Source organism: Pagrus major, chromosome 21 (genome assembly GCF_040436345.1).
Source record: "Pagrus major chromosome 21, Pma_NU_1.0".
Lineage (NCBI taxonomy): Eukaryota > Metazoa > Chordata > Actinopteri > Spariformes > Sparidae > Pagrus > Pagrus major.
Genome location: NC_133235.1, coordinates 8,761,081 through 8,776,528, shown reverse-complemented (window position 1 = coordinate 8,776,528; position 15,448 = coordinate 8,761,081). Strand labels below are relative to the sequence as shown.

Below are 15,448 nucleotides of genomic sequence, written 5' to 3'. Positions count from 1 at the left end.
TCACCGGCTGGAAATAATAAGTGTTGTGAAAGTTAAGTTTCGATTCTCCAAAAAGCCTGTACGCTCAGTTTCCAATTCTGAACAGTGGCTACATTTTTCCAGGAAATGGAAATGACCATAAAAGGCTTAGTAGCCACAGCATACAGCAAGGGACTTTAGGGACATCCTTGACACCCTTCACGGAGCAAATTGAGAGGCTTGGAATAATTGTTTGTTCATTCAGTGGCTGAGGGGGCTGTGTGTAGCAGCTTAATCCAACAAAATGAAGACTGGACCAAATCCAAAGTTTTCAGGCATTAAAATCAAATCATTTCATTGTAGCCTGCCAAATGAATTCTCTGCAGTCATGGAGGGGAGGCACTCTGCGTTGGTTGCCTGGGAGAAATAAAATAATAACAGCAGGAGATATAAGAAAAAACATGACATGTTTAAACTCACAGGTCAAAACTTTTGCTAAAAGAGGAGTTCCACACTTTGGGGAGTATGCGTATTCTTGCTCGGAGTTAGTTGGGAAGATTGATACCACACTTATGTCTGCATGCTATACTGAAGCAGACTTATCTCTTAATTTCAACTTTATATCTCATAATTATGACACTTTTTAGGTTATAAAAGTGGCTTATTCACAGACAGTCATAGACAAATCCTTGTGTTCTAAGCTTGTTAGATGTTTGCTAAAAGTATACCTGACTGTTAAAATCTAACTGGCATCTATATGGTTAACATCTGGCACATCTGGATCCAACTTATGGTCACATGACCGAGGGGAAACTGGCCTTGCGGAACCTGGAGTCTGTGTTTACACAAGGGAGAACATTCGCTTGGTAAACCTCAACCCGTGCCGGTGAAACATGCCGAAGCTCTTCACACTCGCCCTCAGCCTGTTACCATGGATCCCAGGTAATGACTATGAATACTGAGGTTATTTATATTCTATGTATTTCAGAGGCTGTTGGATAATTGATGAAAAATAGAGTTCTTTTGGATGATGAATGTTTGTTCTGCAGCCCCCTCTCTTTATTCTCCTGTTAAATAGTGGTGCTACAGTGTAAAATGTTTTTACACTCCACTTCTCTTTACTATTTTATTACTTTTCTGTATTAATCATCTGTTGAAAACAGGCGGACCATTTTCAGCGGGAGGCTTTTGTGTTTTGCTTTCAAATTCTTCCAAGCTTCTGTTTTGTTTGGCCCTTGGCAAGAATATGTTTGATGTTTATTTTGTCAAGTCTCCACAGGCCTGTTATATTTGTCCCCACAAATCTCTTATTCTGGAGGAATAATCCTATTTTGGAATAAGAAATATGGAGAGGGAAGTGAAAGTAGGAGAAGTGTTTTGCTACAAAGGAAAATGAAACCTAAATGTGGTACAAGTGTTGCTCAAGGCCACTCTCCCCCGTCCCCTCATTGTATCCACTGTGAGTGACTGTGCTGCTCTGACTGCAGCATGAATACAGTTCGAGCCAGTGTTCAACATTAAGTCATCTTCACTTTCCATCAGCCATCCTCTGCGGGGTAAACTCCGGGGGAGAGCATGCAGTCCTGGAGGGTCAATCCCTCACAGTCCCGTGTCATTATGAGCCTCAGTATGCCAACCATGTAAAATACTGGTGTCGTGGGAAAACGAGGGAGTTCTGCACCAGCCTGGCTCGAACAGACGGCACCCATTCGGCCAATCCGGCTGAGGACAAAGTGAGCATTTCTGACCACAAGGACCAGCTTTTGTTCAGTGTGACCATGAACAACCTGAAGGAGGGGGACTCTGGATGGTACATGTGTGGCGTGGAGATAAGCGGAATGTGGACAGCTGATGTTGTCACTTACGCTCACATCAAGGTCGTTCATGGTGAGTCATGAACTGATTTTCAACTGATAAACGGCGAAGAAAAAACATTTCCATGTGTTACAAATGATTCCTTTCCTGCAGGTCTGTCAGTGGTGAACAGTGAAGTGAGTGGGGAAGAAGGGAGTAGTGTCACAGTGGAATGCCTCTACGGTGACAGATACAGGTATTTGATTTTCCCATTCATCCTATTACAGTCATGTCAGTTGTATTTACCATCAGATCATGTTGAATCCTCATTTGTAGAATCGAGCATTTATAGAGCAGCAACCCTGAGAAACACGGTTGTTTGTTTGAGATTTTCAACTCAAGCCAAACTCTGACGGACAGTCAGCCTTCACCGACTCCCCTGTGACTGCTTGTCAACAGAGAAAGCGAGAAGAGGTGGTGTCGAAGTGGAAACTCGAGCTCCTGCCTGCTGACGGGTTCTGAAGGGAGCTACGAAGACACTTCAGTGGCCATCAGTGATGACAGAACTAGGACTTTCACGATAACCTTAAAGAAGCTGCAGCTGAGAGATACCGGCTGGTACTGGTGTTATGCAGGACAGCAGAAGATAGCCGTGAGAGTGGTGGTCACACCTCGACCCACGACTAGTAGGTTACCTGTGAAATTAATACAAACAGATGTCACAATGTTTTCTGTCTTTGCATTCAGTGGGGACCAAGACAATCTTATTTATTGAGCCGTTCATGTTTGATTTATCGCTCAAGCTGCATAGACAAGATTTGGTAACACTCCACATGAAGACGCATTATAACTAATTATAAACATACTTATAATGTGTTAAAGGTGCACTATGTAAATTTTAATCAGAGGACAAAAATCTTCATTGACAGACGTTTTTCTGCCTAAACAAACAAAATAAACAAACTCTCTTCATTTTCATGGCTGAATAAACAAACTGACCTTAAAGAACAAAACAATTTTACAGTTTAAATTTGTTTATGTGTGGCGGACCCTGCCATATTTCTAGCTTCAAACAGTGTTCTGGGGACCTTATTTTCCTCTGAGAACAGCTCGTTTATTCACTTATGGAAAAAATAAATAATTCTGAGTTTGTATTATTACCTAATTAATATTCTATTAAAAAATTCTAAGTTTGAATTTCTCCTCCAAAACTACAAAGTGCCCCTTTAAAATGCACCTATAGGTCTGTATAATCATAGTTGTGAACAGTCAGTAGTATTTATAATGCTTTATAACAATAATCAGACATTGTTAAGCATTTTAAGATTATGAGGTTGAGTATCAATACTTCATAATTGCTGGTCACTCACTTTTTTGCAAGCATTATAGTGTATTCAAATTCTAATAGTTATAATACTTTATAATCTTTTTATAGCTCACTATAATCACTATTATTCTGCATTATAATGTGACTGTAAGTTACTGTAAGTGGCCATTGGTTGCTTTAAGTAAAGTAATGAAATCCATGTAACAAGCACATAACAAGCTGGTTATACGTCACTATAGGTGTTGATTGAAGTAAGGTGGAAAGACAAAGATTAAGTCAATGCAAAAACAGCAAACAAAATCTTTTCCTTAACATGTACTAACATACATTATACTATTGTTGTTATAATGCATTATAGACATTGGTGGAATAATAAGTTATGGTTATTGTTATTAAGACTTTTGTCACTCTAGAGCCAGTGTTCGATCTCTCCATTCTGGGCTGCTGTAGAAACATAGTGGGGCAACATGGCAGACTCTGTGGGAGAGGGGGACTCCCTAAAAACTTGGTATTCGGCCCGGGCAGGCGTGATTTTCCAGGATGCAGTAGTGCACACAGGCTGAGACGATCACAGAGCTTGCTGAACAAACTCTGTGATCATCTCAGCCCGTGCTCTGAGTGCATATTGCTTTCCAATAATTTGTGCATTCAACCTCATCTAAGTGCATGTGCATAGACTTAGGGTTAGGGTGCATGTATTTGATGACCTGGGAATGAGACCAAACTTTTTTTTTATCATACTTTGATGAGATTTCAGTCCGGAAAATTGGAAATCTGTTGATCCGAGCAGACCAATCAGTGCACTGCAGGGAGTTGAACTCCTAAATTGGTATTGAAGACCATTAAAATCAGGCATTGTGGTTATAAAAAGAGGCACAGTTTTGTCGACTTTGTGGCCTTTTCCCCTCGTCGGTTTGTGGCCGCTGAAATGAAAATTGCAGCTTTAAAGATCAATATGTGCTTGTGACAGATGGCGGGACTCTAAGGTCTCCAGCTGTACAAGGTATTGATTATTACGAGTCACAAACACTCTTTTGCTTATAGCAGTACATCATTTCACAGCTCTGTGTGTAACATCTTTATCTTCAGCAGCAGTGTCCGTGACACTTACACCGAGTCAGTCTGCTGTACGCCTGCCTCCACCCAGATCCATCACCCAGCAGTCCTGGGACAGTCACAGGTAAATGTAGGGCACTTTGTCATTATTGTGCTTTAATCTGATGTTTCTTTCAAAGTATTTAATGTAAATCTGATCTTAAAAAGCTGTCCAACAGCGATAGTTGAATCATTTGCACCTTACAGCAACTGCTTTCACATGAAACCAAGCCCTCAGCAAGAGCACCAGGCTTTGACGCTAATACTACACAGTGACTCAGCCGTGTAATTACAACCTCACGTTTTGCACAGGAGCCCAAAAAGACTTTCTCCCATAAGCTTATACTTTGAAGTGGCTGTAAAACGCCAGATAATTTTTTTCAGCATCACATAGCTCGTTTCACTGTCACAATTTGTTCCATTCAGTCCTACAACATTTGGGAGGTCTGGATGAGCCCCACGATAAATCATTTTCTCCCCGTTCAAGTTAGGAAGTTAGCTTGGCAGAAGCCTCTAGCGCGCACAATCCAGGGGCCCCACAATGTGGAAGATCTCTTTTATAACCAGGAAGTCAAACTTTTTTGGCTTTGTCACTACCTGTTCTTGCTGCCTGATGTGTGGAGCGCTGAGCTTGTCAACCGTCTTGGACAGCTCGGTATGGCAACACCACGAGGATAAACCACCTGCAGAACTGCAGTAAAAGTATTTTCAGTGCTCATGATCATTTACGAGGACGGTGTGCAGTTGCTTGACGTAGTATAACGTATTTTTCTTTAATGTGTACTGTCCCAATATTTGGGAATTGTACTTCTATGCTTTGGCAATATTCTTTTAAAGGTGCAATCTGTAAGAATTTCAGTTCAAAACATTCAAACAATAACCTAAAATATCAACAGAATGTGAAGAAATAACAGTTTTGACTTAATGTCGAAGACCTCGATGTATTATGTTACAGAGATGATAACTGAAGTTAGCATGCTAACCAGCTAGCCCTGGGCCTGAAAGCCTCTTTCGCCCAGTGGTCCAAAGCGTCTGTGCTTGTAACACACCGACACCCCTCTGGTAGTCTGGTTAGCTGCGAAGCTAACTGAGCTAACAAGCAACAGTTAGCAGCAGTTAGCAGTTACTCTGGTGGTGTGCTGCTCCTATTAGTTGGGAGTATGAATTCTACAGGTGGCCAATTCTTACATACTGCACCTTTAATTTCCATGTCAATAAAGCCCCTTTGAATAAAACAGAATTGAAAGGATGCTACAACAGGCGACCATGCCCCACCATCAGAAATAATCATTAGCAAAAATAATCATAATCATAAAGTAACTTAACAAATTTCCTGTTTGACTGAAGTTGTGTGCGTGTATGATGATGCCACCCTCATCAGGTAGTGACAGGCTTCAAGCGCCACCGAGCAGCTTTTCAGAGGAATGAACAGGCTTCCACCTCTGAAGCTGTATCCAGCTCTCATTATACACCCATGGATAAAACTCCTCCAGGGACACATCCATATTTTAATCTAAATTTACACATAACATTTCAAAGTGCCAATCCTTTACCACACCCCCATGTTTGATGTGATGCCTTTCACACTATTAACCATTATGGATGCTTATCTATAGCATCAGTAAAGAGTTCACTCAAGTTCAGCTCAGTCAAGCGCAGATAATGATCGCATCATTCTTGCCCGCGAGTAACTATCTGTCATCATCTTGGCTGTCATGTTACTATGAAAGAACAGATGCAGCATAAGCAGGAGCTGCTCCTGAAGCTGGCCTCTGTGATCGGACCACTGTGTGTTTGTGTCTGTGTTTCAGTCACATCATGGTGTCTTTGCTCCTGTGTGCTTCCATAATCATCCTGGTGGGCATGGCCATATTGGCGAGACAGCTGTGGAGACGCCACAGTGAGGAAACTTATTTCTTACAATATTTAAGATCGAATCTGTGCAGAAACACTTACCTCCTCTACAGGTCTATGAAATATTTCACATGCACTGAATATAACATGTCTGTGGCTTACAGGTCCTTCATATCCATTCCTGGAGAGGGATACTGAGAAAGCAAGAATCAATGTAAGCCCCCGCTGAAATATCTGTCACTGTTCTATTACACACTCGGTCAAAATAAACACCATTATCAGGCGAATGTTTTAGCGATTATCGTACTCATTTTTCTTTCTGTCTCCCACAGACGCACTGTGTATGTGACCTGCAGAACAATGCTGTCATTTTTCACAACAGGGATTCCCAGGACGTTCATATGTGCTTAGCTTAGTCAGTCCAGTGCTGATTGTTACACATTGTAATTGAATGTAATTTTAGTTCACTGCACACTGCTTTACTTTAAGTTCTTTTTTTAAATTGCCTTTAAAGAAATATATGATTGTTTTTGGCCTGCTGCTTTCCACGTGCAATTGGCATAGGCTGCTGATCCTGTAATACGCATTTGTACCATAATTATGTGGTCTTCTATTTAATTTGGTCAAAAGCAGCGTCGTCACTACCACCAAGGACCCTGAGGTCATGACCTCTGTATTGTCGAGATTTAAACAACCTGGTGGAGTTTCCACGCTGCAGTTAAAAACTTACACGTGGTATTTTTCAGGCTGATTTTCACTGTTTTGAAACTGAGTGTATTTAAATGTGATTATTCCTATTTTCAAATCAAATACATATATGATTAGTTTTTTCTCCACTGGATTTTTATGTGGGAAAATAAAATAGTAACACTTTATTTTTAAAGGTCCATTATCTACCGATAATACTCAATGAAAGCAAGAATTTAACTATTTGTACTGATTATGGGGGAAATAGAGGCTATGTATTTGTTATTTGATTTAAACCTGTAATAATATATTTTCTCCCACTTGGGGGCAGCAGAAACAAGCGAGCACAAGTGACCTGTGGCTTTTTCATTTGATATGGAAAACTTGTGAGCTAATAACACATCCAGCAGTTGTGCAGTAACATTAATATTCATTTGTGTTTGTTTCCCCCTGATGATTGTAAGTTCGTCTCCACCAGCTCCTGAGGGAAATATCTGGCTATTTAGCTGCTGAATGTTTATTAGGTAGTTGCTAACTGTGTCTGACCTCGGTGCTAGTTAGGTAGCGTATGGTCAAAGACAAGTCACAACCAAGATGATAAAGAGTCATTTCCTGTATGTGTCACATGAGTTTTGCCACTGGCCCCGCCCCTTTAGGAGACTGGCTGCAGGTCAGGAGTCCTTTCATAACAGTGGGATAAGTGAACGTGAGCACAGATAATGGCGATTCTTTCACACCAAAGTAACCCATTTTTCACAAGCCACACGTTTTCGATCATTCTGACAATAAAATGGCATCTAACAGACTAACCCTAAGTTGCCCTAGCAATACACACGTGCGATCTGAAGCTGTCATGTTCTACTCACCCTCATACCAATGAAAAGTGTTTGTAAGTGTTGAAATTTGTCTTATTTGTGCGATATCTGAAATAAACTTGTAAGAAATACCAGTTGTCTTTGAGGATTTTATTCTTATAAAGAAGGTTCAACAATCATACAGAGTGGCATGCAGTCTGCAGAAAGAAGAGCAAGATGAGACAGTTGAGAAACCTTTTTGATGGGGGAAAGGAGTGCCCTGTGTCCTTCTCATGCCAATAACACTTATATAACAATATGAAGACAACTTAAAACATAATGATATAAGAGTTAAATCATTTCTCGTACAAGAGTCTAGTAATATAATTTTCCATTACAAAAGTCAGGTGAAGTTGTGTAGTCCACAAAATATTTCTGGACCTTCATAGCAAAACAACATTCTGCTAAACAACTAAAGCAGATGAGGACTTGTTTTAAAACATAAAAAATGAAAACAAAAAAAGACTTGGATTACTCCATACAGCTCGACCAGTGTAATCCAAGTCTCCAGAATCCCAGAGACCCCAAATTCATTTAAAAAGATATCATTTATTTCAGACGGGCGCTAACACTTTAAGCTTAGCCGGTACATTAGATTTCAGCTTAGAAAAGGGTGTAAATAACATCTTTTCAAATCAATCTGGGATCTCGGGGCCGGAGACGCTGGACTAGTTATATGGTGCCATTTCATTTTTTTTTGTTTGTTACATTTAAAAAACAAGTCCCCCATCTACTTCAGCTGTTTTTGAGAATGCTGCAATGCTGTTTTGCTGTGAATCTCCAGAAATATTTTGTGGACTACGAAACTTCACCCAAGTTTCCGCTGGAATGGGGGGTGAGCGGGGGCATCGACTCCTGACATAAAATCCTGGCTACGGCCCTGTCAAAAATGGACCTAGACAATATGGTGGGGTTGTTGTCTGCACCAAATTGCTGTTGTTGCAAAGAAATAAGGCCAATGTGAATGAATAAGAAATGCATCAAGGTTAATCCTGTCTGCATGGAAAGCCCATTGGACTGACAGAGCTACATTTTTCAGTTTTTGTGCTATTTCAGTAGAACTAGACTGCTGTGTTTATTCCATAACTAAATAATGAGAAGGCTCATTAACACATTTAGGCATGAATACAGTCTGTGTGACTGAAAACATGTGGAAGCAAATTCACCCAACATGAACACCGTTGTGAGACGTCCTTATTCTGAGAAAAGAAGAGAGCAAATGAAGACAGAAACTATTAGAAGGAGTTCATAAATGAGGTCTGAAAAGGAACAGCTCTGTATTTCATGCTTGGACTGTCTGTTCTCATTGTGAGTCACACGACATGTGAGGAATTGTAAATTGAACGGGCTAATGAGACGACCAAAACAGCTGTGGATTCAACCAGCCCGGGACTCTTATTAATAACTGGTCTTACCTTCATGTGTGGAAAGGCAATTTTTTTTGTTTGTGAATTTGGGAAAATAAAATTGAAAAGATTCAGTGTTCCTTTGTGCTGTCATGTAATGCGTCTATGTGACTGTGAATTACTGCCTTTCATAAGCATTGTGCTGTCATTTTATGAAGAATATGATATGATTATAATAGGCTATTTTTTTAAAAATAGTATTCGCACGATATTTAACATTAGGCTGCTGATCAGTAGGGTAGTGTCCCCACAGAGGTTTGGATAAGAGCCGACAACAGTGTTCGCGATGCACACTTTGTGTTCAATGAGCTTTGATTTGATGTCGGGTGTGATGAAGTCGGCTGAGTAATCTGTATACATTTATTTATAACCATTCCATCATCTTTCTTACTGTGTCACAGAGCTCATTTTGCAGTTTATCTGCTGTCTGTTCCGGGTGCACGGACAGAAATGGGAAGACAGGCTCCATGCAGCCACATTGTTTAATATAGTAACTAGTAAATTACTTCTTTGTTGATTGTGCCTGTTGATTGCCTTTTTTAAAGTGTTTCTCTGTGGTATTAATGTTGCCACCGCTGTCACAGAGACAGCCTTAGCAATAGGGCCACCGCTAGCAACCTGACTACCATCCAAAGCAACAGACAACTGTAAAAATGCCAAGTTGACCTTTAAGCCCCGTCCTCAGTGTTAAGAAAAGACGAAGTAAAACAATAATAAATTAAAATTAGGCAGGTTTTTTTTAATACTGACTTAGTAGATAGGATGCTGGTTTTGAGCTGTCTTGAGACATGGTGGTAAGAGGAAACACATATCAGCGAGGGAACAGATTAGCACTCTCAATCAAGTGATTTCCCGTCCATTTACTCCTGTTTTGCTTGGTTTCTATCACTCTCCCTCTTTGCCTCTATCAGAAGGGTTCTTTTGCTTTTGCAGTGTAGAGCTTCCACAATTTCAATTGTTCCACCATTACCTCGAGATAGTAACCAGGGAAAACTACACCTGGCTGACACATGTCTCCTGGCTGACACGTGTCATGGTGAAAGCAATGCTTACGGGAAACCTATCTCTATGGTGTCATTTTTCTACAGCCATCTCACAATGCAATCATTATTTACTTCAGTCTATTGCTTAAATATCACTTAAAGTTTTTAGTCTAATTGTTTTCATTTTGTCTGCAGTGTTTTATGCTGCAGTCTTGGCCTGGTCTCCCTTTCAAGACATGGGAAAAATTAGAGCAACAAGGAAAAAAGATTCCTCGAGATACCACTAGATCATTAGTCATGCTCTGTGAATAGGGATTTTTCTTTTCTTTCATCCAATTACAATGAAACTTTTCTTTGTATGAAAAAAACTTTTATGGCTTTAATTGCTATTTACATTGTCCAACTGGGAAAAACTGTCATTTAAAATGTCATAGTTATGAATATTTTACTCTTTCATCCACAGTTATTGTCGGTCAATTACAGGGGGATTTGTCTTTATTAAATTTAAATCAAAGCTGTGCAGTAATACATGTAGGCCTATGAGGTAAAATCATAAGATTGTACCAGTCTTATTTCACTGTTAAAGTAACTAAAACTAAACTTATCACAGAATGTGAAGAAATAATTTATATTATGCCAAAGATGTCTCTGTACTGTGTTGAACACATATCTACTGAATTTAGCATGCTAACCAGCTAGCTCCGGGCCTGAAATTCTCTTTCCCCCAGCTGTCTAAAGCTCCTGTGCTAGCGGTGTCAACACCAACACTCCCCTGTTAGTCCGGCCTGCTGCATGGCTAACCGAGCTAACAAGCTAACAGTAGCTACAATCATGGATTTATAAAAAGGTAGCAGCAGTTAGCAGGTACTCTGGTGATATGCGGCCCCTGTTTGTTGGGAGAATTAATTTATTTATTACACCTTTAACAAACAATGAAATGCTTTATAAACCATTAATTAAGCATTTCTTTATTGTAAAGTTGCCACTGATGTTTATAATACTGTACTTTGTAAATGGTTAATAAATACTGTGTAGTTCATCTTTAAACACATGGCCATGATGAAACTGAGGCTGTTTAACCGCTCTGTTGTATCCACTGTGCTCTCTGAAGGCCACTCTAGTCTAGTTGAGTTTCACCACCGTCTTGATGTTGCAGGGACTCAAGGTCATCAATCTAAATGTGTTAAAAGAATCAGGATCAGTGCTGCCACTAGATGGAGGTCAACCCATTATGAAATATGTTCTTTTTGTGCAGGTGTGTTTATGTGTTTGTATTCATGCTCATACCCCCACACCCCCCACCCCCACCCCCGGAGCATCCCAGACGTTCTGTAGAAAATGTAAAGAAAAGCAAGAGGCTGTTGCTCATCACTACAGAACTCTATACAAAAAAAGGATTTAAACATTTTACATTTTTGCATTTGTGTCTGTCTTTTCCATTCAATAAGAAAAATTCCAGTTCTTGCTGATGTCTACATGCAGTAGTAATTACATTTCTGCAACTGTTCCCTGGAGTCTTGCCATTTGACGGCATCAAAAATCAATACATTTGTACTCACCTCGTGCGCAGCTGTTGACATAATAAGGCATGAGCGGGAAACACGGAGGGCCAGGATGAAGGACATGCAACTCTTATATGTCCTGTGACAATTGTTATGAAGGCCTAGTGTTACCCAAGCGTGCATTGTCCTCATTAAATACTGCACTATTCTTGTTCACCCAGACCCACGTGGACAGGGAGATTAGAATGGCTCTTAATTAGGATAAAAATAACCTATTATTCATGGCTGTATAAGCCACCTGAAACACTGAGATAATGACAGGATACTGCTGTTCTGGGGACAATGATGGCTGTCCATAAACCAGTGTAAAACCTTAGTAGAAGCAGGATTGATCGAGGTGTTATATATTTTTAATTTGACTGAGTTACTTGTTCATGCGCATTCATTTTATGCACGCCATACGAGTGATTTCATAGTGTTATTCTCTGTCTTGGTTCAGGTACTCAATCACAGGTTCATAAGCTGCGTGGAGAAAGAGGCACAATTTCCCTCAGTGTTTCTATAGTAACGGTATGTCACAAACAAAACACAAACCAAATGAAATGGTACCCACTTGCCAGATCTTGTTCAACCATAAGACCCTCTGTGACTTACCCACGTGCCTCCCACCCGCTGAGAGGGCATGACGAGGCTGCAAATGAGGGGACCGGTCCTGCTGTGGTGCTGCGGATCTGAACTCTCCTCTGTACATCACTGTTAAAGGTATATCTACAGAACACACATCACATTAAACCCACTGCACGGAGACAACCTTTACTCATAAACATTTACCTAATTTAGATGAACTGTTTTGGACATCAGAGAACACAATGAATGAATTTTTGAACATTTTTCTATTTTCAACCAAATGTGAGCTTGTGTGGAAGCTCCAGCTGAGGACAAACATGTATTATAATTCCATTTGCTTGATTTGTCCTAGTTTTAACAAAGACCCAAAGTACAGCCTTGCTTTTAAAAAGTAGTCTACTAATCCAATGTAGCCTTCTAAGAGCGAGGAGCACTGAAGCTGACGCCTTGAGAAAAGGATGAGCTGCATTTTAAAGTGCTCTCTGAAAAGGTAGTCTGTTCATCTTCAATATGCTACAGATGTATGATAAAATCAAACCAAAGGATGAGTGGAACCTCGTGAATGGATGGTTGAAGTTGGTGAAGGTTTTGCCTCCCTTGTTGGAAAATAGTTTTATTCCTGCACTGTTACCTAGATTGATTAATGTATCCTGCTTAGCACCAATTGCCTCAGCCCAGACACCAGGACAAAATGATGGCAGTTAACATTTCAGCAACCCACAGTTATTTTTACATTTTTACGTGGCATAGGCTACATACCATATTGACATTTCTACAAAATGTGTCATAACCAGCTATTTGTGGCAACAGCAACATGTATTTTAAGCTAAAAACATCATGTTTTCCAAACCCTAACCAAGTATTATTTGTGCCTAGCCCTAACCTGAGAATATGCCTCGCCTTGTCGCAACATCAAATTGAAAATTGTACCTAAAACTTGCAACATAAAGAAATAGTAAGTTTTAAACATATCAATGGTTTGCAGAAACGTTTGCCTTTTACATTTATTTTGGGGATTCGGTGCACATCGGTGCTCTTTCATGGTGAGTGTTTAGAAAATGCTGTGGAACAGAGTGATTGTGTAAATTTGTATGAATAGTTTGAATTAAAAGTTCATCAACAAACATTTACAGTATTTCTTAGCACACATTGGTGAAGAAAAAGTTTTGTAGTTTGGCTGAGTATGTAAATGTAGAGAGCAAAGCCAGACCACCTGGAAGAAGAAACGTCCGGGATCACATCGAAGTCTGCTCTAATCTGGATTCTAATCTGGAGATTACTTTTGAACTTTTGGGATTAAAAAGTGGATTTATCTTCGCTCCTGTTTGTTGTTGTTTGTTCCTGACTGCAGCAGTGATCTGGGGAGGTGACCTCTATTTGTCAAGTGTTTATGTTGTGTAACGTTGACTGCTGGCTGGAGCAGGCAGGGACCCCCTCCCCTCTGTATCACTAATGTTACAGAGAGGAGGATCTGAGTCCGTCTGCGAGGTGCAGTCATGCTTTTGCCTAAAGGCTGGACATTTTAATGCAGAATTCTCACATATTACATCTTTAACCAAGCAACACAATAGAAAAAGGTAGAAAAACAGAAAGGAGATAACATCTTTTTTTTGTGTTATACTCCAGCGCCCACACCTATCTGGACATTGACAACACTGAAGATTGATGTCTGGCACCGCTGAGGTAATTTAACCACTGAGTTATTGAAAAAAACACTTGAAGTAATAGAGTGAGAATAGCAGCTTCAAGGATGCTACACAGAATGTTATGTCTTCTTTACATAAAGATTCATAAGTGCCTCAGACATCCGATTATTAACAAGGATTAGAATGGTTAAGCACATTTCTGCCTTGATTAGAATATAAATATGACTATAATGCGTTACACTATTTCATTTTAGATTCTTCTGGCATTTAATTGAGGTCAAGCTGTATTCCTTTAGGCCTAATAGGAGCAGAATTGCTGCTTCTTATTGAACGATCTTGGAAAATGCCAGACTGTTTTGACCATTCACTGATGGGGCTGCGGCAGGGTTCAGCTCCTTCAACAAAGAGGATTGTGATTTTAAATGTCATTGCCGGCGTGAAGCAGCATTCCTGCAATGTGGTCCAACTGGGTCAAGAAGCATTGTGCTCACATCGTCTGCGGAAAATGCATAACGATAACAATGGGCAGCGAGCAGAGCGAGCTCATCAGGCATATGACATTGAATATCTCTACTTCCCTAAAAAAAAAAAACAAGGAAAGGAAAGAGACTGAAATATTCAGCATCTGTATTCCATAAATTGTCAGCTTCCTTACACATCAGCAAATATGAACATCGGGAAACTTTCTGAATTGTTTGGGCCTATTTCTCATTTTAGCAGACACACAATGTACAAAAGGAAAGTACTGTAATTGAATAAAACATCAACTTTCAAATGAGCTGCAGTTTCTTGTAATCCTCAGGAAAAAAAAACAACAACTGCTGAACTACTTTCAAAAGAGAGAATCTGAAAGAGACAAACACACCAGAAGTATGTCTATCTGTTTGACTGAGCAGTGCCTTTGATAGCATAAATCAATTATCTGAGTAATGTTTATCGTACTTTGGAGATTGCTGTTATTTATGTCAGCCTTAGAGCTTGACTTTGACAGGTTTGATGTCCTAACAGCAACAACGTTTGACTTTAGAATCCTATCAAATATATATGATTGCCTGATAGTCGGTTATTTGCATATAAAAACCTTTTCTGCTCCAGGAGAAGATTCACATGCTGAAGACTGTACACTGCAGAACCATGCCAAATCTACAAAGTGCTATCAAACTGCTAAAATATTCTGTATCATGGAATAAATACCCAAGACAAACACGTACAGCATGCTGTTTTATATTTAGCAAACTGACCTTCCTCAAAACAAACTTTTAAAAACAGTTAATCATCATTTAACACGTGAAAGTTTGCTTGTACTTTGGCAGCAAACTGCGTAGGTAAAATCTAAAATCTGAGTAAATAAAAGTGGAGTCTGGTGGGAGAATTACCCCAAGGCTATAGTGTATGCCTAACATCTACAACCCCTGCCAGAGAAAAGATGCTGAAGAAAACAGAAGCACACGATGGGATCAATATCCATTTCATGCTTCCGTAGTACTGTTGGCACTGTACAAATTATTGGTGCAACAGCTCAATTCTGACCTGCTCCTGAGTGTATAAGTGGATATTAAGCTGAGTTTGGTAATTCAGAAGCTGATCTCGCCCGTTGCCTTTCCTCGTTGCACTCCAGAAAATAACAGAGTAATGTTGTCACGAGCACGGTTCCAGCTCAGCAGGGGCTGAATGTTTTCTGGGACAGTTCACTTCCTCTAGTGCTCTTGTTTCAC

The 15,448-nt window shown here is 40.0% G+C and overlaps 1 protein-coding gene across 2 annotated transcripts; it reads left to right on the top strand.

The window, feature by feature from the left end:
• Nucleotides 1-778: 778 nt before the first annotated feature.
• Nucleotides 779-7,661, top strand: pigr (polymeric immunoglobulin receptor). Of its 2 annotated transcripts, none has more exons than XM_073490694.1 (8): nucleotides 779-900; nucleotides 1,501-1,845; nucleotides 1,927-2,008; nucleotides 2,212-2,438; nucleotides 4,172-4,259; nucleotides 5,986-6,074; nucleotides 6,193-6,242; nucleotides 6,361-7,661. In XM_073490694.1, the coding sequence occupies exons 1-8, from the start codon at nucleotides 852-854 to the stop codon at nucleotides 6,442-6,444; spliced, it is 1,014 nt and encodes a 337-aa protein (XP_073346795.1). In that variant the 5' UTR covers nucleotides 779-851; the 3' UTR covers nucleotides 6,445-7,661. The 2 variants fall into 2 exon arrangements, with proteins under 2 accessions (XP_073346795.1, XP_073346794.1); XM_073490693.1 differs by having other exon boundaries at nucleotides 796-900; nucleotides 4,169-4,259.
• The last annotated feature ends 7,787 nt before the right edge of the window (nucleotides 7,662-15,448 follow it).